Below are 23,219 nucleotides of genomic sequence, written 5' to 3' on the forward strand. Positions count from 1 at the left end.
ATGATGATTTAAGAAATTCAAATCAGGGGCTGGGAAGGTGGCTCAGTGGTAGGGCTGGGAAGGTGGCTCAGTGGTAGAGTGCTTGCCTTGCATGCCAGAGGCCCTGGCTTCAATTCCTCAGCACCACATAAACAGAAAGAAAAAAGCTGGAAGTGGCACTGGGGCTCAAGTGGTAGAGTGCTAGCCTTGAGCTGAAGAGCTGAGGGACAGCGCCCAGGCCCAGAATTCAGGCCCCACGACCGGACCCCCCCAAAAAAAAGAAAGAAAGAAAGAAAGAAATTCAAATCAAACCAGGAGCTGGTATAATGCTAGCCTTAAGCACAAAAGCTCAGGGACAGTGCACAGGCCCTGAGTTCAAGCCCCACAACCAATAAGACAAAAAAAAAAAAAAAATTGAGTTCTTTCATATTGTGCTACTGGAAATTCAAATAACTTGAGGTTTTTGTTTTGTTTTTTGTTTTTGTCAGTTATGGGGCTTGAACTCAGAGCCTGGGTGCTGTTTCTGAGCTTTTGCGCTCAAGGCTAATGCTCTACCACTTTGAGCTACAACACCACTGCCCGTTTTCTGGTGGTTAATTGGAGATAAGAGTCTCATGGAGAGGCTGGGAGGTGGCTCAGTGGTAGAGCGTGCTTGCCTTGCATGCATGAGGCCCTGGGTTCCATTCCTCAGAACTACATAAACAGAAAAAGCCGTAAGTGGCGCTGAGGCTCAGCTAGCCTTGAGCTGAAGAGCTGAGGGACAGCGCCCAGGCCCAGAGTTCAGGCCCCACGACCAACAAAACAAACAAACAGAGTCTCATGGACTTTCTTTTTTTTTTTTTTTTTTTTTTGGGTCCAGTCATGGGGCCTGAACTCTGGGCCTGGGCGCTGTCCCTCAGCTCTTCAGCTCAAGGCTGGCGCTCTTCCACTTGAGCCACAGCGCCACTTCCAGCTTTTTTTTTTTTTTGCTTACGTGGTGCTGAGGAATGGAACCCAGGGCCTCAGGCATGCAAGGCAAGTGCTCTACCACTGAGCCACCTTCCCAGCCCTCATGGACTTTCTTAACTGAGGACTGGCTTCAAACCACAATCCTCACACCCGGGCGCCAGTGTCTCACGCCTGTAATCCTAGCTACTCAGGAGGCTGAGATCTGAGGATCGCGGTTCAAAGCCAGCCCGGGCAGGAGAGACCGTGAGACTCCTATCTCCAATAAACCACTAGAAAACTGGAAGTGGCGCTGTAGCTCAAGTGGTAGAGCGTTAGCCTTGAGCTGAAGAGCTGAGGGACAGCGCCCAGGCCCAGAGTTCAAGCCCCACGACCGACAAAAAAAAAAAAAAAAAACACAATCCTCACATCTCAGCCTCCTGAGTAGCTAGGATTACAGGTGTTTTATTTTCATCCAGTATCTCTGAATTATTACTGTTATTAACATTGTTTAAGGTACTGGGAAATGAACCTACAGCCTCACAAGTGCTAGGCAAGTGTTGTACTACTTGAGCCATGACCTCAGTCCCTTCTTTGGGAGGAAGCTTGAATTCAGAGCTTGGGCACTCTGCCTGAGCTTTTTTGTTCAAGGCTGGCATTCTACCACTTAAGCCCCAGCTCTATTTCTGGCTTTTGGGTGGTTAAGTAGAGATAAGAAGGGCTGAGAAGGTGGCTCAGTGGTAGAGTGCTTGCCTTGCATGCATGAGGCCCTGGGTTCGATTCCTCAGCACCACACAAGCAAAAAGAAAAAAGCCGGAAGTGGCACTGTGGCTCAAGTGGTAGAGCGCTAGCCTTGAGCTGAAGAGCTGAGGGACAGCGCCCAGGCCCAGAGTTCAGGCCCCACAACTGGCAAAAAAAAAAAAAAAAAAAAGAATCTCATAATAGCCTGGTGCTGGTGGCTCAGGCCTGTAATCCTAGCTACTGAGGAGGCTGAGATCTGAGGATCAAGGTTTAAAGCAAAGCCGGGCAGGAAAGTCCGAGAGACTCTTATCTCCAATAAACCACCAGAAAACCGAAAGTGGTGCTGTGGCTCAAGTGGTAGAGCACTCGCCTTGAGCTGAAGAGCTTAGGTACAGTGCCCAGGCCCAGAGTTCAAGCCCCATGACCCACCCACACACAAAAAAAGTCATAGACTTTTCTGCCCAGGCTAGTTTTGAACTATAATCCTTAGATCTCAGCCTCCTGAATAGCTAGAATTACAGATATGAGCAACCAGTGCCCAGCTTGTTTTATATTTTGTTTTTGAAGTAGAATATCTGGAACTTTTCCCAGGCTGGTCTTTTTTTGTTGTTGTTGTTTTTTGTTTTTTTTTTTGTTTTTTTGGGTCTGGTCATGGGACCTGAACTCTGGGCCTGGGCGCTGTCCCTCAGCTCTTCAGCTCAAGGCTAGCACTCTATCACTTGAGCTGCAGCACCACTTCCAGCTTTTTTCTTTTTGCTTATGTGGTGCTGAGGAATCAAACCCAGGGCCTTAGGCATGCAAGGCAAGCACTCTACCACTGAGCCACCTTCCCAGCCCCCCAGGCTGGTCTTAAAACTCATTCCTCTCCTGTCTCGGGCTCCCAAGTAGCTGGGATTATAGTCATGCACCACCATGTCTGACTGAACCTCTGATTTGAGCTCCAGACATGGCACTCACGTGTCTTTGGGGACAGTTTTGTGCACTTGGATATCTGACCCACACCCCCCACTGATAAGCCAATGCCTCCCCCTAGGTCTCACCACCTCTCAGTGTCTTTAAATTGGGAGCCAAATTTCAACATGAGTGAAGGGATTAAGGCACAGTGATAATCATATGGTATCTCCCCACAGTGCCTTCTACATGTCTACGCCCATGAGTGGCACCACACAGGACACAAGTAGCCCAGCAGCCATGGTCAGCCAACCTTTCTTTCCACCAGCCAATGTCTGGGACCTACTTGCTCACCACCTCTTAATTGTGCTCTCCGACTTGGCCTCTCCACCCTAGGGAATTTTGCTGCTCCTCTATCTAGCCACTCTTGTAGCCTGCCCTCTAGTATAGCAATATTTCAATAAATGGACTGAGTAGATGAGAAGGCAGTTTTATTGTGAACAAAATAGTGACTACTATGGCATCCATTTTGCCCAGATAAGAAGGCAAGGACAGAACCATTCGGGAACCTGTCTAAAGTCCCACGATCATTAAATAGTCAAGCTGGAATCAATCAGAGCTGCAGGATGCAGAATGCCACTTAGCCTCCTGATTTAAAAAAAAAAAAAGTCTCTGAACTCAGCCCACTAGTACACATCTGTAATCCCAGCTCCTTGGGAGGCAGAGGCAAGAGGGTCTGAAGTTCAAAGCCAGCCTAGGACAAAATTAGCCACACCCTAGCAAGAAAAACCAAAAGACTTAGGTGTGTGGCTAAGTGGTAGAGTCTAGTACTGTGAAGCCCTGGGTTCAATCTCTGGTACCACCACCACCACCACCACCACCACCCACCCCCACACACACATACACACACACACCAGATTCACTGAAGCCATACCAAACCTACACTTTTGGGGATCTGAAAGCAGCACCTCCTTTAGGAATCAGCTGGAGCTCACATTCATAGGCACTGTCTTATTCATGAGCAATATCCACTAAAACCATAGACAACTAATTTCCTAAAGGAAGAGGCAAATACTAGCACCTTTGTCCTCTCTGAGAATCTGTGTCTTGCAGACAGTTTCTGAGAGGTGAATATCTTCTGATTAAGACATGGATCTCTTGCCAGGCATGGCTGAGGTCTGAAGATTGAAGGTCAAAGCCAGCTTGGCTTTTTCACTCAAGGTTGGTGTTCTACCATTTGAGCCACAACTCAACTTCCAGCTTTTTGTTGGTTACTTGGAAATAAGAATCTCACAGAAGCCGGACATCAGTGGCTCACACCTGTAATCCTAGCTACTCAGGAGGCTGAGATCTGAGGATCTCAGGTCAAAGCCAGCTCAGTCAGGAAAGTCCGTGAGACTCTTACTTCCAATAAACCACCAGAAAACCAGAAGTGGCGCTGGGGCTAAAGTAGTAAAGCACTAACCTTAAGCTGAAGAGCTGAGGGACATCCCAGGCCCAGAGTTCAAGCCCCATGACTGGAAAAAAAAAAAAAACTCGGACTTTTCTGAACCTTGATCCTCAGATCTCAGCCTCCCAAGTAACTAAGATGATAGGTGTGAGCCACCCCCACCTAGCATCACTGTTATTTAGAACCAGACTCTCCCATCTATAGCAGCCAGGGCACTGAGGTTGGAAATGCACTTGGAAAGAATTCAGCTTCTCAGGCCTGAAGTTGCTATTGGGAAAGCTGGTGCTTGAGCTCCACAAGGGGCCCGACGTGGGCTGCAGAAGGCGCCTAGTAAGAATTTAGCAGATGATGGGTCCCATCCATGGTGGCTCCCAATCTGTCTTAGAAATGTTTGAAAGTATTTTATTGAGCTCCCAGTCCTAACTGACCTTAGGAGCTGCCTGTGGTGAGGCAGTTGAGTGGAAAATGTGTTCAGATGCGCTGAGAGACCGGTCCAGCCTCAGATGTTGTCTGACCATCAGCCCTTCCCTACAATCTATCACCTTCACTCCCTACACAGAGCCCCCGAGCCAAATCCACCAATTCCACCAGGTAAACATGCACCCTAGGGAAAGTGCCCACAACTTGAAAGGTGGACCTGAACTTGAAACTTGAAAGGGGACCTGAATCTAGAAAATCTGAGATCAGGGCTGGGAAGGTGGCTTAGTGGTAGAGTGCTTGCCTAGCATGCATGAAACCTTGGGTTCAATTCCTCAGAATCATATACACAGAAAAGGCCAGAAATGGTGCTGTGGCTCAAGTGGTAGAATGCTAACCTTGAGCAAAAGAAGCTCAGGGTCAGTGCCCAGTCCCTGAGTTCAAGCCCCAGGACTGGCAAAAAAAAAAAAAAAAAAAAAAAAAAGAAAAGAAAAAAGAAAGGAAAATCTGGGACCATCAGAATCCCACCCACCACTCTAAGGGCTGCCAAGCCCAGTGTGATGGCTCAGGTCAGTAGTCCTAACTATTCCGGAGACCAAGGTCTAAGGATTGTAGCTTAGACTCAACCCAAGCAGGAAAATCTGTGAGATTCTTTTTTTTTTTTTTTTTTGGTCAGTTGTGGGGCTTGAACTCTGGGCTTGGGTGCTGCCCCTCAGCTCTTCAGCTCAAGGCTAGCGCTCTACCACTTGAGCTACAGCACCACTTCCAGTTTTCTGGTGGTTTATTGGAGATAGGAGTCTCACAGTCTTTCCTGCCCGGGCTGGCTTTGAACCGCGATCCTCAGATCTCAGCCTCCTGAGTAGCTAGGATTACAGGCATGAGCCACCATGCCTGGCATCTGTGAGATTCTTATCTCCAGTTAACCACCAAAAAGCCAGAAGTAGAGCTGTGGCTCAAATGGTAGAGTGCCAACCTTCAGCAAAAAGCTAAGAGACAGGGCTGGGAAGGTGGCTCAGTGGTAGAGCGCTTGCCTTGCATGCCTGAGGCCCTGGGTTCGATTCTTCAGCACCACATAAGCAAAAAGAAAAAAGTCGGAAGTGGCACTGTGGCTCAAGTGGTAGAGTGCTAGCCTTGAGCTGAAGAGCTGAGGGACAGCGCCCAGGCCCAGAATTCAGGCCCCGTGAACGGACCCAAAAAAAAAAAAAAAGCTAAGAGACAGGCCAGACCTTGAGTTCAAGTCCTAGTACCAGCACAATAGATAGATAGGCAGATAAGACAAAACTCCAGAGCATCTCAGTTTGCGAAGAGGCTTAAAGGCTGATATGATAATCCCCTGCGGATGGACTTCCAAATACAATTAAGAGCACCTGTCCTCAGGTGAGGTTAAGGGACATCCATCAGATCTAACAAATTAAGCAACTATTTAGGGAGCACTGTTTTTACAGCCAAGGGACCCAGTGAATCCTTGCGGTGGCTGCGTATCGGAGATGCTAAAGCCAGGTGGCGCTAAAGGCCGATTCTCCGACGCCATCTGTCCCGCTCTCCTCCTTCCGGAGAACCCAGGATCCTGAGACTCCGTGGGTGAGGGCGCCGGGGCCTCCTGGTCAGAGGGTGCGTGTGTGTGTGTGTGTGTGTGTGTATTAGAGGGTGTGTGTGTGTGTGTGTGAGATCCTGGAGGGTCTTGCATCTCAAAGGTGGAGCCTTGCTGTGGGCGTGGTCTGTGCACAAGGGGCGGAGCCTGAAGTCCAGGTTGGGTCCTACAACCTGCATGGGCAGTGCTTGTGGGCAGGACATCTTTTCTGGTGGCCGGACCTAAGGGCGGGGCTTCTCAGCATCTTCCCGGGCCGGGCCGGGGAGGGTCGCCGGAGGTGAGCCATTACCTCTAAGTGAAGTGTGTTAGCCCTAAGTAGGTTGAATTCTTCCCCGCGTGGGAGCTCGGCGAGGGGGCGGGGCTCTCATCGGGGCCGAGGCCCGCGGAAGAGCTCTAGGGAACTTCGCGAGTTTCCTGGAAGGCGGGGTTTTCTACTGGACAGAGTTCATATCCCCGCGGGATTCCCTGCAGAGTCCCAGACTCCGGGCCCGGGCGGGGCCTGCAGTTGTGGCTCATCAAAGAGAGAGAATGTGTAAAGTCTGGGCGGAGTTCATACCTCGGGAAAGACTAACGATAGCCCGCGCCGGCCTACTCCGGGGGCGGGGCTTGGGGCGAGTGGGCGGGGCCGACATGATGAAGGGGCGGGGTAGTGGTTCTGTAGGCATTTCTGAGCTGGCAGGGGGTGAGGCTTGTCAGCTTTGATGGGCGGGGCCTATGGAGTGCTTCCCGAGGGGGCGTGGTTCCTGTTCGGAGGGGCGGGGCTAATAGCGCCGGAGTCCCCTCCCCCCTCCCCGGCCAGGGCAAGGCGGGGCCTCAGTCCGTGGGCGGAGCCCGGGCGCGGCGCAGGCAGGGGCTCTGCCCTGGGAGGCCGTCTGTTTAGGCCCGCACGCAGCTCCGCATCTGGTGCTCATTACCGGATGACAAAGAGCCGGCTCTGGGCCCCCTTCCCCACTCCCATCCCCCGTCCGACTACAGTGCATTTAACTCTTCCCTGTCCTCAGGGCGCTCTGGACATCCTGAGCAGGGCTACGGGCGGGGGGAGGGGTCCTCTAGTCCTCCAGTCCCCGCAGACTGTGTCATTCCCCGAGCTGCGACCTCACCTCCCTCCCAGACTCAGGCGTCGGGAGAGCTCCGGGACTCCACTTCCACCCGGCAAACCTCCCTGGCGGCGTCTCGGAGGTTAAACCTGGGCAGGATCTGGCGGGGGCGTCTGGTTTGAGTTAGGGGAACGTGAGAGTGGCGGCTGGGGGCGGCGCGTCGCGTTCCCTCCGCCCCCTCTGCGACCCCCTGGGCTCGCCCCCGGCTCCAGCCCCGCCTCCCCTCTGCCTTTGGGGCTCACTCCCCTCGCCAGAGGGATCTGGGTAAGGAAGGGGCTCTGGGCCACCCCAAACTTTGCCTGTCGAGATGGTAGTGACTGCTTTGCCCCGTTTTAATTAGAGACTCCGAGAGGCTGAAACTGAAAAATTATAGAGGTGGTGGGAACCGGCGCCTCCCCCGCCCAGGCCCTTCCCCTCCCCCCCTAGGCAGTGAGGCCAGGGTAAGGGAGGTTACCCCACAGACCGTGTGATCTTTCACCAGCCTCTGCTCGGGATCCTCACTCCAGCTGGAGTCCGCTGCGTTCTCCCCATCCCCACCCCACACGGAGAAGAGCAAAGGGCGCTGCCCAGGGAGCTTGACCTAGGTTGTTTGTTGTGGCCTCAATCGGCTCTCCTCGTCCACTCCTCATCCCAGTCTCCGGAGGCTCTGATTCCTGCCTTCTCTCCAGAGAAGGGAGAGGAAGGAGGGAGGAACGCCTCCAAAAGCACCCAGGAGGCAAGGGTGGCAGCATCCTTGGTGACCCTGAGCCCCAGCCCCTGACTTGTGAGCAAGGATGGAAAGGAATGTTCAGGAGAAAGTTCACAGGAACTCAGCATACACCCTTCTCTCCCTTGAAGCACCAGCTCCAGAACCCACTTTTGGCTCCAGTCCCCAGGTTAGCTCCTGTTCAGTGGAGCAGAAGCCCTCACCCCAGAGTGCTCCCCCAAATTCAGCACTCCTTTCTTGAAGTTTCAGTCAAAAGAGGAACAAATATGGAATTCTCCCTCTGGCAAATAGCAGACTTTTGGGCTTGCAGTGTGATGGTAGGCAAGGCTCTGCCCTCTCTGAGCTCTTGCTTCCCTGAGAATCCCTGAAGCATACCCTTTCATTAGGTGGGGAGGGTCTTACCTTACCTAGACAAAGGAAGATCTACTGCTTTTCTGAGACCTCCCAGACCCTCCCCTCAAGCATCAATGGGGATCAGGAGCTTTGGGTGAGGTTGACACCCCATTTATTGGAGGAGACCCCAGCACCTAGTGGGGGGTTTTAGTGTGTCCTCTGCCACAGGTGCTGGGCCCGGCAGGCAGAATGCCCTCTGTCCAGCTGGGCAGCCCCCCCCAGAGGTCCCCGGTCCAGCCTCGGCTGTGTCCAGCATCCGTGTCCCTTCCCCCGACCCCGCAGGGGGAATCTGTAATCTGTGCCCCGTCACACACTGGTTCTGCAGGTCTGTACCCCTGTGATGCTGCCCCTGGGGGGCATGGGGTCCGTGGGGCCCTTGCTGCCAGCATGAATGACCCAGCGGTAGCAGTCAGTGATGCTTTTGTTGGGGGCGTGGGGGCCGCAGCGGGTGCAGTACACGATGCCCAGTGCAAGCAGGACCACCAAGAACACACATGTTGGTACCAGCAGTGCCATGAGCAGCCAGCGATCATCCCTCTGGCTTCGACCTGCCAGACCGGCCTCTGCCAGAGCTGTTGGGGCTGCTGTGGGCACCACAGAGGGCAGCCAGGGGGCCAACCTGGGACCGGGCCCTCCTTCTCTGGAGAGTTGGGGGACATGGGGCTGGGGAGAGTTGTTGGCTGAGGTCTGGTTCGTGGGGCCTTCTCGAGGAGGGGGGAGGCTGGGAGGCTGGGAGGCAGCAGGGTGGTGAGGGACTGAGGTCCCGAGGGACCTGGACATGGTGGACAGTGAGGGCTGGAACGTGGAGATCGTAGGAAGCTGGGGGGGCTGGGTTCTGAGCCCAGGGAAACCTGGGGCCAGTGGGGGTTGATGGCTGCTGCGGGTGGGGTCCTGAGGGACAGGATCAACCCAGATTGGAGGCCGGTGAATGATGGTCTGGGTGTCAGCCCCTTGGGCGTCTGGAGACCTAGGGGGCTGGGGCGCAGGGGCCAGCTCTGGATATCTGGCTGAGATAAGCGGGGGCTGGTGGGGAGGGGGACGAGCTGGCAGAGTGGAAGAGATAATTCGGGGCTGGTGGGCAGAGTGCCGATCTGGAGAGCCGGCCTCAGCCCTGGGGATCTGCTGGTCAGGGGGCACAGCTGGGCGTGTGGCCGGAACCATGGCGGGTCGGAGGGCAGGGCTCAGGGGCTGGCGGGTGGCGGAGAAGAGAGGGGTCTGTCGGGCAGAAGGTCGTGTGGGACGGGTGGCAGAGACCACCACAGGCCCAGTGGCTGACAGCACTGAGTGGTAGGGCACCCTGGGGGCGCTGAGTGGAGGCGGCCATGTGGGCTCTGGGTAGGGTCTCCTGGGCTCTGGGTCCTCGGGGAAGCTGGGTTGATAGGGCAGGCCAAAGTCGGGTGGTGGTGTAGACTCCATCCACAGGATCCCAGGCTCCTCTGTCCAGCCGCCATCGAAGACCTCCCAGGCCTCTTCTACTTCCTCCCCTTCCTCCCCATCGTCCAGCAACTCATCTCTCAGGTCCTGGGACGTCCGGGTGCCCATGGCCCCCGCGGGGCTGCAACTGATGCCGTCCTCCTCCAGCTCGTGGCCCTCGCTGCAATAGCACTCGAAGCCACCGACGTAGTTGACACACATCTGCTGGCACACGCCGGCGATCTGGCACTCGTCCGTGTCCACGCAGCGGTGTGGCTCATCCTCGGCTGGCCGGAAGCCCAGGCGACAGTGGCAGCTGTAGCCCCGCGGGCCGCCGGGCTCGCACTGCTGCTCGCAGGGGGCCTGGGCGCAGGGGTCGTCGCAGCCGCGCCCGTCGGCGGCCAGGCGGAAGCCCTCGGGGCAGCGGCAGGACACGCGGCCGGCCGCCTCCTCCACGCACTCGTGCTCGCAGCCCCCGTTATCCGGCCCGCAGCCGGGGCCGGGGCACAGAGGCCCGGCCTGGGACCAGCCCACCCCGCCCGCGGGCTGCTTCACGCACAGCAGCGAGGCTCCTCGGCCGGCCCGGCACTGCACGGCGGCCACCGAGCCGAAGGGCAGCCACTGGAAGTCGCTGGAGACCAGGTGGAAGGGCGTGGTGTAGACGGCGGGGCCGTCCTGCCCGGCTTCGTGCGGCAGGGCCGGGCAGGCGCCCTCGAAGCCGAACTGGCACAGGTAGCCGTCCACCGCCAGCGTGCAGGAGCCCTCGAGCCAGCGGTGCTCCCCGCCGGCCTCCAGGGCCACGCAGCGCTGCGCCGGGCAGGGCCCCCCGGACGCCGGCTGCGCCCAGTTGGTGAAGGCCGTGTCCTGGTCCCCCGTGGTCCACGTGAAGCCCCGCAGCGGGCGCTGCGGCTGGCACTGCCGCGCCTGCCTCTGCAGCCCGATCCACAGCAGCCCGCCCGCCGGGCCGGCGCCCACCAGGCCGTCCACGCGCCGCGCCTCGTCCGGGGTCCGCGGCGTGGCCAGGTCGCCCCCCAGCTCGCGGCAGGCCCGCCAGGCGTCCAGGAAGGTGCGGCGCCGGGGGAAGAGCGCGTAGCAGCTGCCGGGGCCGCAGGTGGCGCGGGGCTCGGCGGCCCAGGGCGCCTGGCCCAGCGCGGGCACCGCCGCGGCCCAGGCCAGCAGCAGGCGGAGCAGCATCGCGACGCCCCCCGACTGGCCGGCCCGGGCCCGCCGCGGCTCTTGACGGGGAGGAGGGCCCGGGGCCGCGCGGGCGGGCGGGACGGGGGGCGGGCCCCGCGCCGCTCGGCCCTTGTAAGGCTCGGCCTGGGGCGGCTGCCAGCTCCCCCCACCGCTCCCGCTCCCCGGGGGCCGCGGGGGCAGGAAGCAGCGGGGTGGGGGGCACGGAGGGGAGGCGGACGCCGCTCACGGCCGCCCCCGGGCCGCCCCCCCTGCAACACCGACACCGGGCTGGGAGTCGGGGAGAGGGGGAGCCGCCGGCCGGCCCGGCAGCCCTACCCTCAACCCCGGCGCTGTCTGCGGCCGGCCGGGGCGGGGGGAGGGCTGGGGGGGGCAGGGCGCTCCTTCCAGAGCCCGGACCCGGGAATCGGGGCGCCAGGCTCCCAACGCCCCTGCACTGGGCGGCCGGCTGCGTGCCCCGCCATTCCTCCCCAGCCACACGTGTGCCAGGCACACGTCTGTGTGTGTGTGTATATGTGTGTGTGTGTGTGTTGCTCTCCCAAGACTCGCAGGGAGCCCCTGCCTCTCTGTGTCCCCCCCCCCCCCGCCGCAGACCTGTAGACTCTGCACCCCAAGAGCCCCAGGGCGGCCGGTGGAGGCCCGCGGCGTGGCCCTGAGTGGGAACCCGCAGCCTCCACCGCTCAGCCGCTCGCCCAACCCCTTCCCCTTCCATTCCACTCCCGAGATCTCTGCCTCGGCCCGGCCGGCACTGGGGGAAGCAGCGAGCGGGGGAAGGGCGAGCCTTCCTTCACCCTAGCTCAGTCTGGGCCCTGGGAACCTGGGCTCGGAGGGGGAGGAGGCAGCCCCCAAACAGGAAATGCCTCTCCGGGCTCCTGCTGCAGGAGGGCAGGGTGCAGGGGTTAGGGGCTGGGTGGGGGCTGGGCGGCACTCGGGGGCAGCAGCGCAGGCTCTGAGACTGGTGGTTTAATGGCCATGGGCTGGCATGAACACATGCACCATGCGACCCCCGACCCCGAGTCCCACGTGGAGCCCTGCTCGCCCCCCAGGTCCTGCTGAGTTAGCCTGGCTACATTTTCTTCCCATATCCTAACAGCAGGGTGCAGTCGGCAAGAGAGAGAGAGAGAGAGAGAGAGAGAGAGAGAGAGAGAGAGAGAGAGAGAGACACACACACACACACACACACACAGGGCAGGGGCTGTTGTGATGGATGGTAGAGTGGCATGGGCCAGGGGTGGGTGACAAAGGAAGTGATGAGAAATGGTCAGATTCAGAATTTATTTAAAAAATCAAGCTAAGAGAATGATCCGTGCATCAGTAGCAGAATTAGAATCTGTACCCAGGGCAGCCTCTAGGAGCCATTTACAACCCAGGGGTCAGAGCCTCTTCTCCCTCTCCCCACAAGAAAGCTAATTTGCTTTCTCTTGCTATTTTTTAAACTATTGAATTAATTTGGCCTTGGGGGGTTTGAACTCTGGGCCTGGGCACTGTTCCTGAGCTTTTTCAGCTCAAGGCTAGAGCTCCCACTTTGAGCCACAGCACCACTTCTGATTTTCTGGTGGTTAATTGGAGATCAGAGTCTCCTGGACTTTCCTGCCCTGGTTGGCAGGCTTTGAACTGTGATCCTCAGACCTTAGCCTCTTGAGTAGCTAGGATTACAAACTTGAGCCACTAGACCCTGGCAGTTTGCTTCCTTTTCTTTTTCTTTCTTTTTTTGGGGGGAGGGGGGTAAATGGGGTTTGTGTCAGTCATGGGGTTTGAATTCTGGGCCTGGACACTGTCCCTCAGCTCTTCAGCTCAAGGCGAGTGCTCTACCACTTGAGCCACAATGATACTTCTGGGTTTTTCTGCTTATGTTGTGCTGAAGAATCGAACCCAGGGCCTCATGCATGCAAGGCAAGCACTCTACCACTGAGCCACTTTCCCAGCCTTTCTTTTCTTTCTTCCTTTCTTTTTGGTACCAGTCCTGGGGCTTGAACTCAGGGTCTGGGCACTGTCCCTGAGCCTTTGTGCTCAAGGCTAGAGTTCTACCATTTGAGCCACAGCTCCACTTCTGACTTTTTTTGGGGGGGGGTTGATTGTGGTGCTTGAATTCTGGGCCTGGGCACTCTCCCTCAGCTCTTCAGCTCAAGGCTAGCATTCTATCACTTGAGCCACAGCACCACTTCCAGTTTTCTGGTGGTTTATTGGAGATAAGAGTCTCACGGACTTTCCTGCTCAGGTTGGCTTTGAACCCTGATCCTCAGGTTTCAGCCTCCCAGTAGCTAGGATGACAGGTGTGAGCCACCGGTGGTGCCTGGCTTCTGACTTTTTCTGCTGGTTAATTGAAGATAAGAATCTCTTGGAGGGCTGGGGAGGTGGCTCAGTGGTAGAGTGCTTGCCTTGCATGCATGAGGCTCTGGGTTTGATTCCTCAGCACCACATAACCAGAAAAGGCTCAAGTGGTAGAGTGCCAGCCTTGAGCTGAAGAGCGGAGGGACAGCACCCAGACAAAGACTTCAAGCCCCACAACCAACCAAAAAAAAAAAAAAGAAAGAAAGAAAGAAAAAGAAAAGAATCTTATAGACTTTCCTGCCTGGGCTGGCTTTAAATTGTCATCCTCACATCTCAGCCTACTGAGTAGCTAGGATTACAAGTATGAACTATGGGGTTATAGCTGCCTCAAAAGCCTTATAAGAAAGGGAAAAGGGAGTAAGAGGCACAGAGCAGATGAGGTAGATTGGTTTACTTTATATATACGACTAGAAATGTCCCAATGAATCTCCCCTTGTAAAACTAATGTAGCTATCTTAGGGTGTTGGTGTCTTATGCCTGTAATCCTAGCTACTTAGGAGGCTAAAATCTGAGGATCAAGGTTCAGAGTTCACTCAGGCAAGGAAATCTGTGAGATTTTTTTTTTTTTTTTTTTTTTTTTTGTCGGTCGTGGGGCTTGAACTCTGGGCCTGGGCGCTGTCCCTCAGCTCTTCAGCTCAAGGCGAGCGCTCTACCACTTGAGCTACAGCGCCACTTCCGGTTTTCTGGTGATTTATTGGAGATAGGAGTCTCACGGTCTCTCCTGCCCGGGCTGGCTTTGAACCGCGATCCTCAGATCTCAGCCTCCTGAGTAGCTAGGATTACAGGCGTGAGCCACCAGCGCCCGGCTAATCTGTGAGATTTTTGTCTCAAATTAACCACCAAAGAATTGGATGTGGAGCTGTGGCTCAAGTGGTAGAGCACTAGCATTGAGCAAAAAGGGCTCAGAAACAGCACCTAGGAACTGAATGTAAGCCCCAGAACTGGCACGCATGCATGCACGCACACCCCCACACACACACATGCGCACACACGCGCGCGCACACACACACCTATGTCAGATCCTGTCCCCCTCCTCCTCTGTTCTGAACTCTGGAAGGTCCAAGCCTAGGCCCACATCTCCCTCAGAGGAAGCCAGAATCCTTGCTATATGATCTGTCCCCAAACTGCTCATCCTCATCCCGCCCGCCCTGTCCCCTTCACTTCCTCCCACTCAGCCACTCTCACCTCCATTCAGGTCCTTAAACTCATCAGGCCCTCTGCCCAGGTCTCATGCCTTACTCACCCTGTCTGAACCATTCAATCATCCTGCGATATCCAATGCTCTAGTCTTCATTTTCACAGGTCTCAGTTCAAGAGTCAAAGTGCCAGAACTCACCCAACATTGTTGCCTCCCCCTCCTCCCCGCTGGTATTCTCTGCCTCTGTCTTCTTCCATTTTCCCCCTCTGCACCTACCTATGGTATGTACTTAATTGTTGATTTCTTTTTAGCCAGAGTCCTTTTAGTTAGAGTCCCTTAGTCTTTCATTACTGATACTCAGGGCCAGGCTGTGATTGTAAGGTATTTAGGGTTAATCCTGTCTATTAAGATGTGGCTAGCATCAGTTCAGAAGAAATCATCAAATATGTCTCTAGAGGCTGGGAAGGTGGCTCAGTGGTAGAGTGCTTGCCTTGCATGCATGAGGCCCTGGGTTTGATTCCTCAGCACCACATAAGCAGAAAAAGCAGGAAGTGGTGCTGTGGCTCAGGTGGTAGAGCACTAGCCTTGAGCTGAAGAGCTGAGAAACAGTGCCCAGGCATAGAGTTCAAGCCCCATGACCACCACCAACACAACAAAAGTGTTAGTCTTGAGCAAAAAAAATGTGAAGGGGCAGTACTGGTACTCAAGCTCCAGTACCAGAAAAAAAAAAAAAAAGTTGTTGAATGACTGCATGAAGCTCAGACAAATGAAGAACTTGGCTCCAGGAGATGCAATGGGAAGGCTGAGATTCCACCTAGAACCAAAGCCCACTTGTTTCCTACACTCACTTCAGTGCCCTCATGATATCACCACATCCCTACATCCCTGGGCTAGACAGATCCCTGGCAATCAGCAAGTCTGTTTGCAGATGGGGAAACTGAGGCTCATAGAGTCTCAGGCTGGAGCCAGGAGTTCCTGATTCTCTGATTCATGTTCTAGTCCTCTTTTGTGTGTGTGTACATGTGCAGGTCCTGGGGCTTGAACTCAGGCCCTGGGTGCTGCCTTTGAGCTGTTGTACTTAAGGGTAGTACTTTACCATTTGAACCACAACTCCATTTCTAGTCTTTTTATTGTCAGTCATGGGGTTTGAACTCAGGGCCTGGGTGCTGTCTCTGAGCTTTTTTTCACCCAAAGCTAGTGCTCTTATCACTTTGTGCCATAGCTTGTTTTCTTTCTTTCTTTTTTTTTTTTTTTTGTCGGTCGTGGGGCTTGAACTCTGGGCCTGGGCGCTGTCCCTCAGCTCTTCAGCTCAAGGCAAGTGCTCTACCACTTGAGCTACAGCGCCACTTCCCATAGCTTGTTTTCTGGAGAAAAGAGTCTCACAGACTTTTCTGCCCTGGCTGGCTGTGAACCGAGATCCTCAGATCTCAGGCTCCTGTGTAGCTTAAGATTACAGGTGTGAGCCACCAGCACCTGGCCCATTTTTAGGTTTTTGGGGAGTAGTTAGAGATAAGAGTCTCATGGACTCCCTATCCAGGGTGACTTTCAACTTTGATGCTCAGATCTCAGCCTCCTAAGTAGCTAGGATTACAGATGTGAACCACTGGCACCTGGCCTAGACATCTTTTGGTAGCTGCAACCTGCAGCATCATTTGAGTAGTGTCAGTGGGAAGAAGGCATTCTGGGAAGAAGGCCTAGACCAAAGCTTAAAGTGCTGAGACATGGAGCTCAGACAGATCTGTCTGGGAATACAGAGGATGCACTGGACCAGGAACAAAAGACATGAGAAGGCATGCAATGGTGAATAGAGAGAAAGGGAGAAGAGATTGGTCTGAGAGGCTGGTACTCCATTGTGGGCCATGGGAAAAGAGGCACAATGAGCGCTCTCCATGGCTGATGGTTGGTGGGTGGAGAAGAACCTGAGGCCAGGGACCAGTTAGGACTCTGTTGCAATCGGCTGAGAAAGGGAAGAGAGCTGGCTGGGAACCCAGCAACAGGGCGGGCCAGGCTGGGGGAGGCAGCCTCTGGAGGCTCCTTGGGGGCCGTCCTGAGCCCGGTCCAAGGGTGTGGTGAGCCCAGTCATGCTTCGGGCAATGGCCAGTGCTGGGCGTCTAACAAGAGGCTGCAGGCCGCCTGGCAAATGGGCAGGTCAGATCAGAAGTCAGGACCCCAGCTTGCTTGGGGATGAGAGGTTGGGGGGCGTGCAAGGAAAGCAAGAAGAGGAGGGTCAGAAGCCAGATTCCAGATGTACCAGCTGGGCCTACTTGTAAGGAGAGGGAAGTCTAAGCAGGATGAGGATCCGGGAGCTGAGGAGGTGCCATCTCTAGTCCCAACAAGGGAAAGGGTTTGGGAGACCATGAATGAGACTCATGCTGGGCACTGGTGGCTCATAATCCTATAATCCTAGCGACTGAGAAGGCTAAGATCTGAGGATTGCAGTTCAAAGCCAGCCTGGGCAGAAAAGACTGAGACTGTGAGACTCTTACCTCCAAGTAACCACCAGAAAGGCAGAAGAGAAGCTGTGGCTCAAATGGTAGAGCTCTGAGTGGAAAAAAGCCAAGGGACAGCATTCAGGCCCTGAATTCAAGCCCCAGTACCAATATGAAAGACAGAGACAGAGACAGACAGAGAAACTCAGAAATATTCCTAGGAGTCCAGTTGAGGAGGGGCCTTAGCACTTACCTGTCCCCTCTAGATTGGAGGTACCCTAGGTGGGATTGGGGATGAACCCATATCTGGGTTTCAGAAGCTGGAGAAGGAGCTAGTTGAGGTTTCGTTCTTTTCTGCTGCTCTGGTTGGCCTGACTCATCTTGATTCACCCATAGCACATAACAGATGCTAATTGATGCAGTATATGCTTGGAGAGCTAGGTGGTCTAGTGGGTGGCTCACGCCTGTAATCCTAGCTACTCAGGAGGCTGAGATCCAAGGACTGGCTGAAAGCTAACCTAGACAGAAAGCCTGAGAGATTCTTATCTCCAATTAGTCACCAAAAAGCTGTAAGTGGAGGTACAGCTCAAGTGGTAGAGTGCTAGCCTTGAACAAAAAAGCCAAATGAAAGCAGCAAGGCCCTGCATTCAAGTCCTAGCGCACGCACGCACACACACATACACACACACACACACACACAAAACTTGGACAAGGACTTAAGAAGGTTTATTGATGATTGAACAGATGCATGGATGTCTGTGTGAACATCCGGGTGTGTGGGTAGATTCAGGCTAGATGATGCATATATAGATTGATGCACCATGGGTGGGTGAGTGCATGGGAGGATGGGTATATGCACAGACGGAGGATTAAGAGGGAGGATGGATAGAGGGATGGATGGATGGGACAGACACATAGATGATGGAGGCAGGAAGGAAGGAGCAGGTGGATGGGCATGTGGGTGAGATGTTTAGATTCAGGCAAAGTGGTAGGCCTGGCTCATCACTTATGGCCACCATGATGAGTGGCACACTCAGAATGGATCTATGTCTCTGCAGAAACACAGCCCAGGATGGCAAGACAGCTTAGAGTACCCCTGCAGGAGCCTGGGGCCATGTTTTCCCTGGTACCACAGAGGCACATGTCTCCTGGCTGGGGTGGGGGTAGGGGTAGAGTTGGGTGGGGGCAGCAGATCAAGATGCAAGGTATCTCTCCAAGTGGGGGTGGGGTGGCCGGGGCTCCCTTGTGTGGTCATGGCCCAGATGAGAAGAACCTGCCTCCAGAGGGGCAAGGGAGCTGAAGCTCACAGCCCAGGAAGACTCCCTGCAGCCTCGGGGACAGGGAGAGGCTGAAAGGCATTGCATGTGCCCACAGGGCAGAACGGGGAAGGCAGCCTGCAGAGGGGCTGGCCTGGAGAGGCCCCCGTGGAACAGGCGGGTGTGGGGGAGGTGGGGTGAGATTGGGGGGCGCCCCCCAAGCAGGCGTCCTGGACAGCCTTGGCACGCTGGACCGCTGAGCCAGCACATTGCTCTGTGTACAAATCACCTCCTTTCCTCTGTTTGCTTCGGTCCCCTCCCCCACCACCCTCCATGTCTAAACTCTTCCCAAACTCCCCAGCCTTGGAGCTGTCAGGAGGAAAGGCTGATGGCAGGCAGGCGGGAGGTGGGTTGGAGCCAGAGGAGGGGAGAGGTGGGAGAGATTCCACTCGGGCAGGAGTGGGAGAAGGAAGGGCAGAAGGAAAGCCTCCTCCCCTCCCCACAAGTTGGTGCCACACCCTATGTGCTTCTGGAAGGAGAGACCGCCCTACAGGGAGGGGGGTCGTGTTGCTGGAGACAGAGAGCCGCAAAGAGAGAGAAACAGACTGATAGAGAGGGCGTTGAGGAAAGAAGGGGGTGCTGTCCCCCTCCTTAGCACCCCAGAAGGAAAGGGTTGTGGTAGCTGGAGGCAGGGGGAGGGGCTTTGCCATGGAGACTCTGTGCCTGGTGACAATGTGTCTCTTGGTGCGTGCATGCTTGTGCATATGTGTATGTGTATGCATGCACGCATGTGTGCGTGCGGGCTTACACAGACTTGGCCTGTGTGCACAGCTGGGTGACTGCTGTGTGTGTACACCAGCAAGTCCACACTTGCACCTACAACTGTGAGAATGCAGCCCTGGTCCCCGCCACTGCACAACCTGGACTTGGCTAGGAGCTCAAATGCTGACCTGAACATCTGGGCACATTTACACTGAAGAAAGATGAATCGCCGGGCACCAGTGGCTCACGCCTGTCATCCTAGCTACTCAGGAAGGCTGAGAGGAGGATCACGGTCCAAAGCTGTCCCAGGCAGGAAAGTCCGTGAGACTCTTATCTGCAATAAACCACTTTGAAAATGGAAGTGGAACTGTGGCTCAAGTGGTGGAGTGCTCTCCTTGAGCAGAAGAGCTCAGGGACAGGACCCAGGCCCAGAGATCAAACCCCATGACCAACAACAAAAAAGACAAATCATGGAGCCCCTGTCTGAGCTAGAGGGGCCAAACTTGGCTCTTACAGTGCACTCAGCCCTTCCCAAAGGCAAGGGGCCTTTTCTTTTTTTGAGGGTGGACTCTGCCTGAGTTGGTCACCTAGGGGAGGAGTCTCGCCCAGTGCCGGAGGTCTTTCAGGTGGCAGTCTCCCTCCCCCCAGGCCCGGGAGACTAGAGAGTGGATTGTCCAGTCTGCCGTCACAGGGAAAAGTCTCTTTCACCAAAATCTTCCGGAGTCCCAGTTTCCTCCTTCCTGCCCCACCCTACCTCTGGAACTTTCTCCGAAGGCTCTTACTTTCCCTTCTCTTCCTGTCCAGCCCCTCGTCCTCTGGCCCCCTCAGTGTCCCCTGGGCTTTCTCAGGTCTCTCCCTCTCTCTCTTCCTTCTCTAGCCAGGGGTTTTCTTGGAATCTCTGTTTACTCTCCTGCCCCTAGGACTGTCCCCTTGTTGCTCTAGGATTTGCCTCTCTGCTCTCTGTGTCTCCACACTCCAGTTGTCTCCCTGTCTCTGTCGCCGAGTCTCTGGCTGGCTGTGGTCCTGGGTGGTCCAGCCTCCCTCCTGTCTCTTCCTCCCTGCACTGCACTGCTACCCCGCCCCCCCCCCCCCCCCCCCCCCCCCGGTCTGGCGTGGGAGCCAGGTCTGGGGCTGTGACCAGGCCCGGAAAGAGAACCCGAGCAGACATGATATTTATGTTGGGACTTCAAAGTGCAGCACAGGCTGCGGTGGGGGGGAGGAGGGGGGGCTGGAGAGTGAAAATCAGACTGAAGTCAGCTCAGGCCCCTCCCTGGTGAGGATCTCCTTGGTGACCCCCCCCCCCCCCCCCCGTGGGATACCAAGCCTCAAGAGGAAGGGCAGAATTCACTATTTTGGTACTGAGTTCCAAGAAAGGCTCTTCCGGTGCCCTCATCCAGCCCCAACCCGGTCCTTTCTTCCTGTTGCACTGCTGCTGGGTCTGGAGGCCCCACCTCCTTTGAGCATTAGCCTGGTTAGGGAGATCAGGGGTCCTGGAGTGGCAAGAGCAGAGGGCTCGATCTCAGCAGGAAAATATCCCTGGCATGGGGACAGCCCGTGAGTTCTCACTCTCTGGCAGAGGCCTAGCCTGGCAGGGCCTGGCGGGTCTGTAACCCTGTCAGCCCCAGCAGTGGGGACAGGAGGGCTTACCCCCTGCAGGCCTCTGAGGTCCACTTGTGGACTGAGGGCCCACAATGGGCCCTCAAGATCACCCCACCCCTGCCCTCTGCCCTTGCCCTAACCCCAGCTAAAGACACCCAGCTGCTGGGGCTGGAAAGGCTTGGGGTCCACTATGGTTTCAGGCGGGCGGGGCGGGGCAGGGCTGAGTGTCTCATTCTGCAGCCCAGCTCTAGGTCCTAAGCCCCTCCCATGAGCAGCACCCTCTGGAGGGCACCCTTTCAGGCTGGATCACCCTTGCAGGAGGCAAGGACTCTTCCAGTCTCAAAACTCTGGGCCCCAGACCCTCAAGGCCAAAGCTCACCCAGGCCCCCCCAGTCCCAGCCCCTGGACCAGGGCCTCCCCCAGATCCTCACGGCTCTTCCAGTGAATCAGACTGGCTGGAATCTGATGAGCTCAGGCTGCCCCGCCCAGCCTGCCTGCTTCAGCCTCCTGCCTGGCCCAAGGGGTCGCCACGCCCCTCACAGGGGTCTTCTCAGAGACTCACAGCCCCCTCCAGGAGCCACCAGGGGCTGGGATGGGGGAGTAAGGCCGGAGTAGGCAAGAGCTGGAAGGGCAGTTAATCAGGAGAGGGGCTTGGCCCTTCTGCGTTGACTCCAAAGCATGGGGGTGCGGTGTGGGGGACTGCCCGGATGGTTTGCTGGAGAGAGAGGCTATATTCTGTCTCAAGAGCATGCGTGGCTGTTGCTAGGCCCTGGAACTCATACCTAGAATCCTAGCTACTCAGGAGGCTGAGATCTGAGGATCATGGTTTGAAGCCAGCCTGGGCAGGAAAGTCTGTAAGACTCATCTCCAATAAACCAGCAAAACAAAACAAAGAAAACCTGCCAGAAGTGGAACTGTAGCTGAAAGTGGTAGAGCACCAGCCTTGAGCAGAAACCTCAGGGACAGTGCCCAGATGCTGGGGTCTAGCCCCAGTGTGCATGCGCATGCCGCACACACCCACACCCACACACGTGTGCACACACACACACACACACACAGAGCATGTATGTTACCATAACTTAGCTGGGTTGTGTCAGGGAAGTTTTGTGCAAGGAAGTTTAAATGTGTCAAGAAGGCCCCACGTAAGCCGGGTGCTGGTGGCTCACGCCTATAATCCTAGCTACTCAGGAGGCTGAGATCTGAGGATTACGGTTCAAAGCCAGCCCGGGCAAGAAAGTCCCTGAAACTCTTATCTCCAATAAGCCACCAGAAAACTAGAAGTGGCGCTGTAGCTCAAGTGGTAGAGCTCTAGCCTTGAGCTGAAGAGCTGAGGGACAGCGCCCAGGCCCAGAGTTCAAGCCCCACGACTGACAAAAAAAAAAAAAAAAAAAAAGCCGGGCGCTGGTGGCTCACACCTGTAATCCTAGCTACTCAGGAGGCTGAGATCTGAGGATCGAGGTTCAAAGCCAGCCCGGGCAGGAGAGACCGTGAGACTCCGATCTCCAATAAACCACCAGAAAACTGGAAGTGGCGCTGTAGCTCAAGTGGTAGAGCGCTCGCCTTGAGCTGAAGAGCTGAGGGACAGCGCCCAGGCCCAGAGTTCAAGCCCCAAGGCCGACAAAAAAAAAAAAAAAAAGGCCCCACGTAGCCCATCATTGGATCACTGGGCCCTGAATGTGTCCTTCCAGGTTTTGTTACTTGGGCGTATGGGTGCTGCTCACATACTGTGTGTGGGAATGTGGGTCAGGGTGTGTCTGAGTACTGACTCGTGGGTGTGAACCCAGGTCACAAGGCCAAGGTGGAGGGTGACACGTAATGAGGGTGGGTCTGGGTGGGTCTCAGTGACTGTCATCCACTCCACCCCTCGGGCCATCCCATAGGCCCCTGGGCTTCTGGACTCACTGTCCTGGCTCTAGAACCTGGGACGGGAGGCTTCCCCTCCTCCGGCCTCTCAACCTCCTTTCCCAGGCTGGCTGCTTTCCTCCTGGTCCTGCTGGCCCTGCCAGAGTCTTGAGCAGCCACAGCTGAGGAGGGCACCTGGCATGGATTGGAAATGAGGCGTGCACACCCCCTGGTGGCAGCGATGGGGAACAGGCCACCCCGAGAGTACAGAGGAAACGTGTTGGCCGACCCGAGTCTTCCCGAGAATCTTTCAGTTCCTAGCATTCCACATACATTTGCACGAAGTGCCAATTCTGGCCCAGGCATTGTTCCGGGCCCCGAGAGCTCCGGGAAGCAGGCCAGCGTGGCTCCGGCACGCTAGTGGGGGAAGACAGACAGTAAACAAACTCACAGATAACTAGGGCAACTTGAGAAGTGCTCAGCATGACATTTCCAAGCAAGGAAATGACTGGCTGTCCTCAACAGAGTCCTGTCCTGCCCTATAGTAGTGGATGCAGGACAAGGGACAAGACCTGTCACCCCTCAGAGCCTTTTTTTTTTTTTTTGGTGCTTGTTTTGTGGCCTGAACTCAGGGCCTGAGGGCTGTCTCTCAGCTTCTTCTGCCCAAGGCTAACGCTCTGCTCTATCACTTGAGCCTCACTTGCACAAAGGGCTTTTTTGGTGATAACTGGAGATAAGAGTCCCACAGAAGGCTGGGCACTAGTGGCTTACGCCTGTAATCCTAGCTACTCAGGAGGCTGAGATCTAAGGATCGTGGTTCAAAGCCAGCCAGGGCAGGAAAGTCCGTGGGACTATTATCTCCAATAAACCACCAGAAAACCGGAAGTGGCAGTGTAGTTCAAGAGCTAGAGTGCTAGCCTTGAGCTGAAGAGCTGAGGGACAGCGCCCAGGCCCAGAGTTCAGGCCCCATGACTGACAAAGAAAAAAAAAAAATCACAGACTTTCCTGCCTGGGATAGCTTTGAACCAGGATCCTTAGATCTCAACCTCCTGCGTAGCTAGGATTA

General features: G+C 55.7%; 1 protein-coding gene across 1 annotated transcript; it reads right to left on the reverse strand.

Annotated features, from left to right (window-relative positions):
- Nucleotides 1–8,305: 8,305 nt before the first annotated feature.
- Nucleotides 8,306–10,806, reverse strand: LOC138818758 (endosialin-like). Its single transcript, XM_070009849.1, has one exon. It carries the CDS (start codon nucleotides 10,794–10,796, stop codon nucleotides 8,496–8,498), a length of 2,301 nt encoding a protein of 766 aa, XP_069865950.1. The 5' UTR covers nucleotides 10,797–10,806; the 3' UTR covers nucleotides 8,306–8,495.
- Nucleotides 10,807–23,219: the final 12,413 nt, after the last annotated feature.

Source organism: Dipodomys merriami, unplaced genomic scaffold, assembly GCF_024711535.1.
Source record: "Dipodomys merriami isolate MVZ:Mamm:240054 unplaced genomic scaffold, mDipMer1.0.p SCAF_78, whole genome shotgun sequence".
Lineage (NCBI taxonomy): Eukaryota > Metazoa > Chordata > Mammalia > Rodentia > Heteromyidae > Dipodomys > Dipodomys merriami.

Excerpts from the sequence above, each read along its gene's own strand:
- LOC138818758 (XM_070009849.1), bottom strand. The coding sequence starts at position 10,796 with ATGCTGCTCCGCCTGCTGCTGGCCTGGGCCGCGGCGGTGCCCGCGCTG.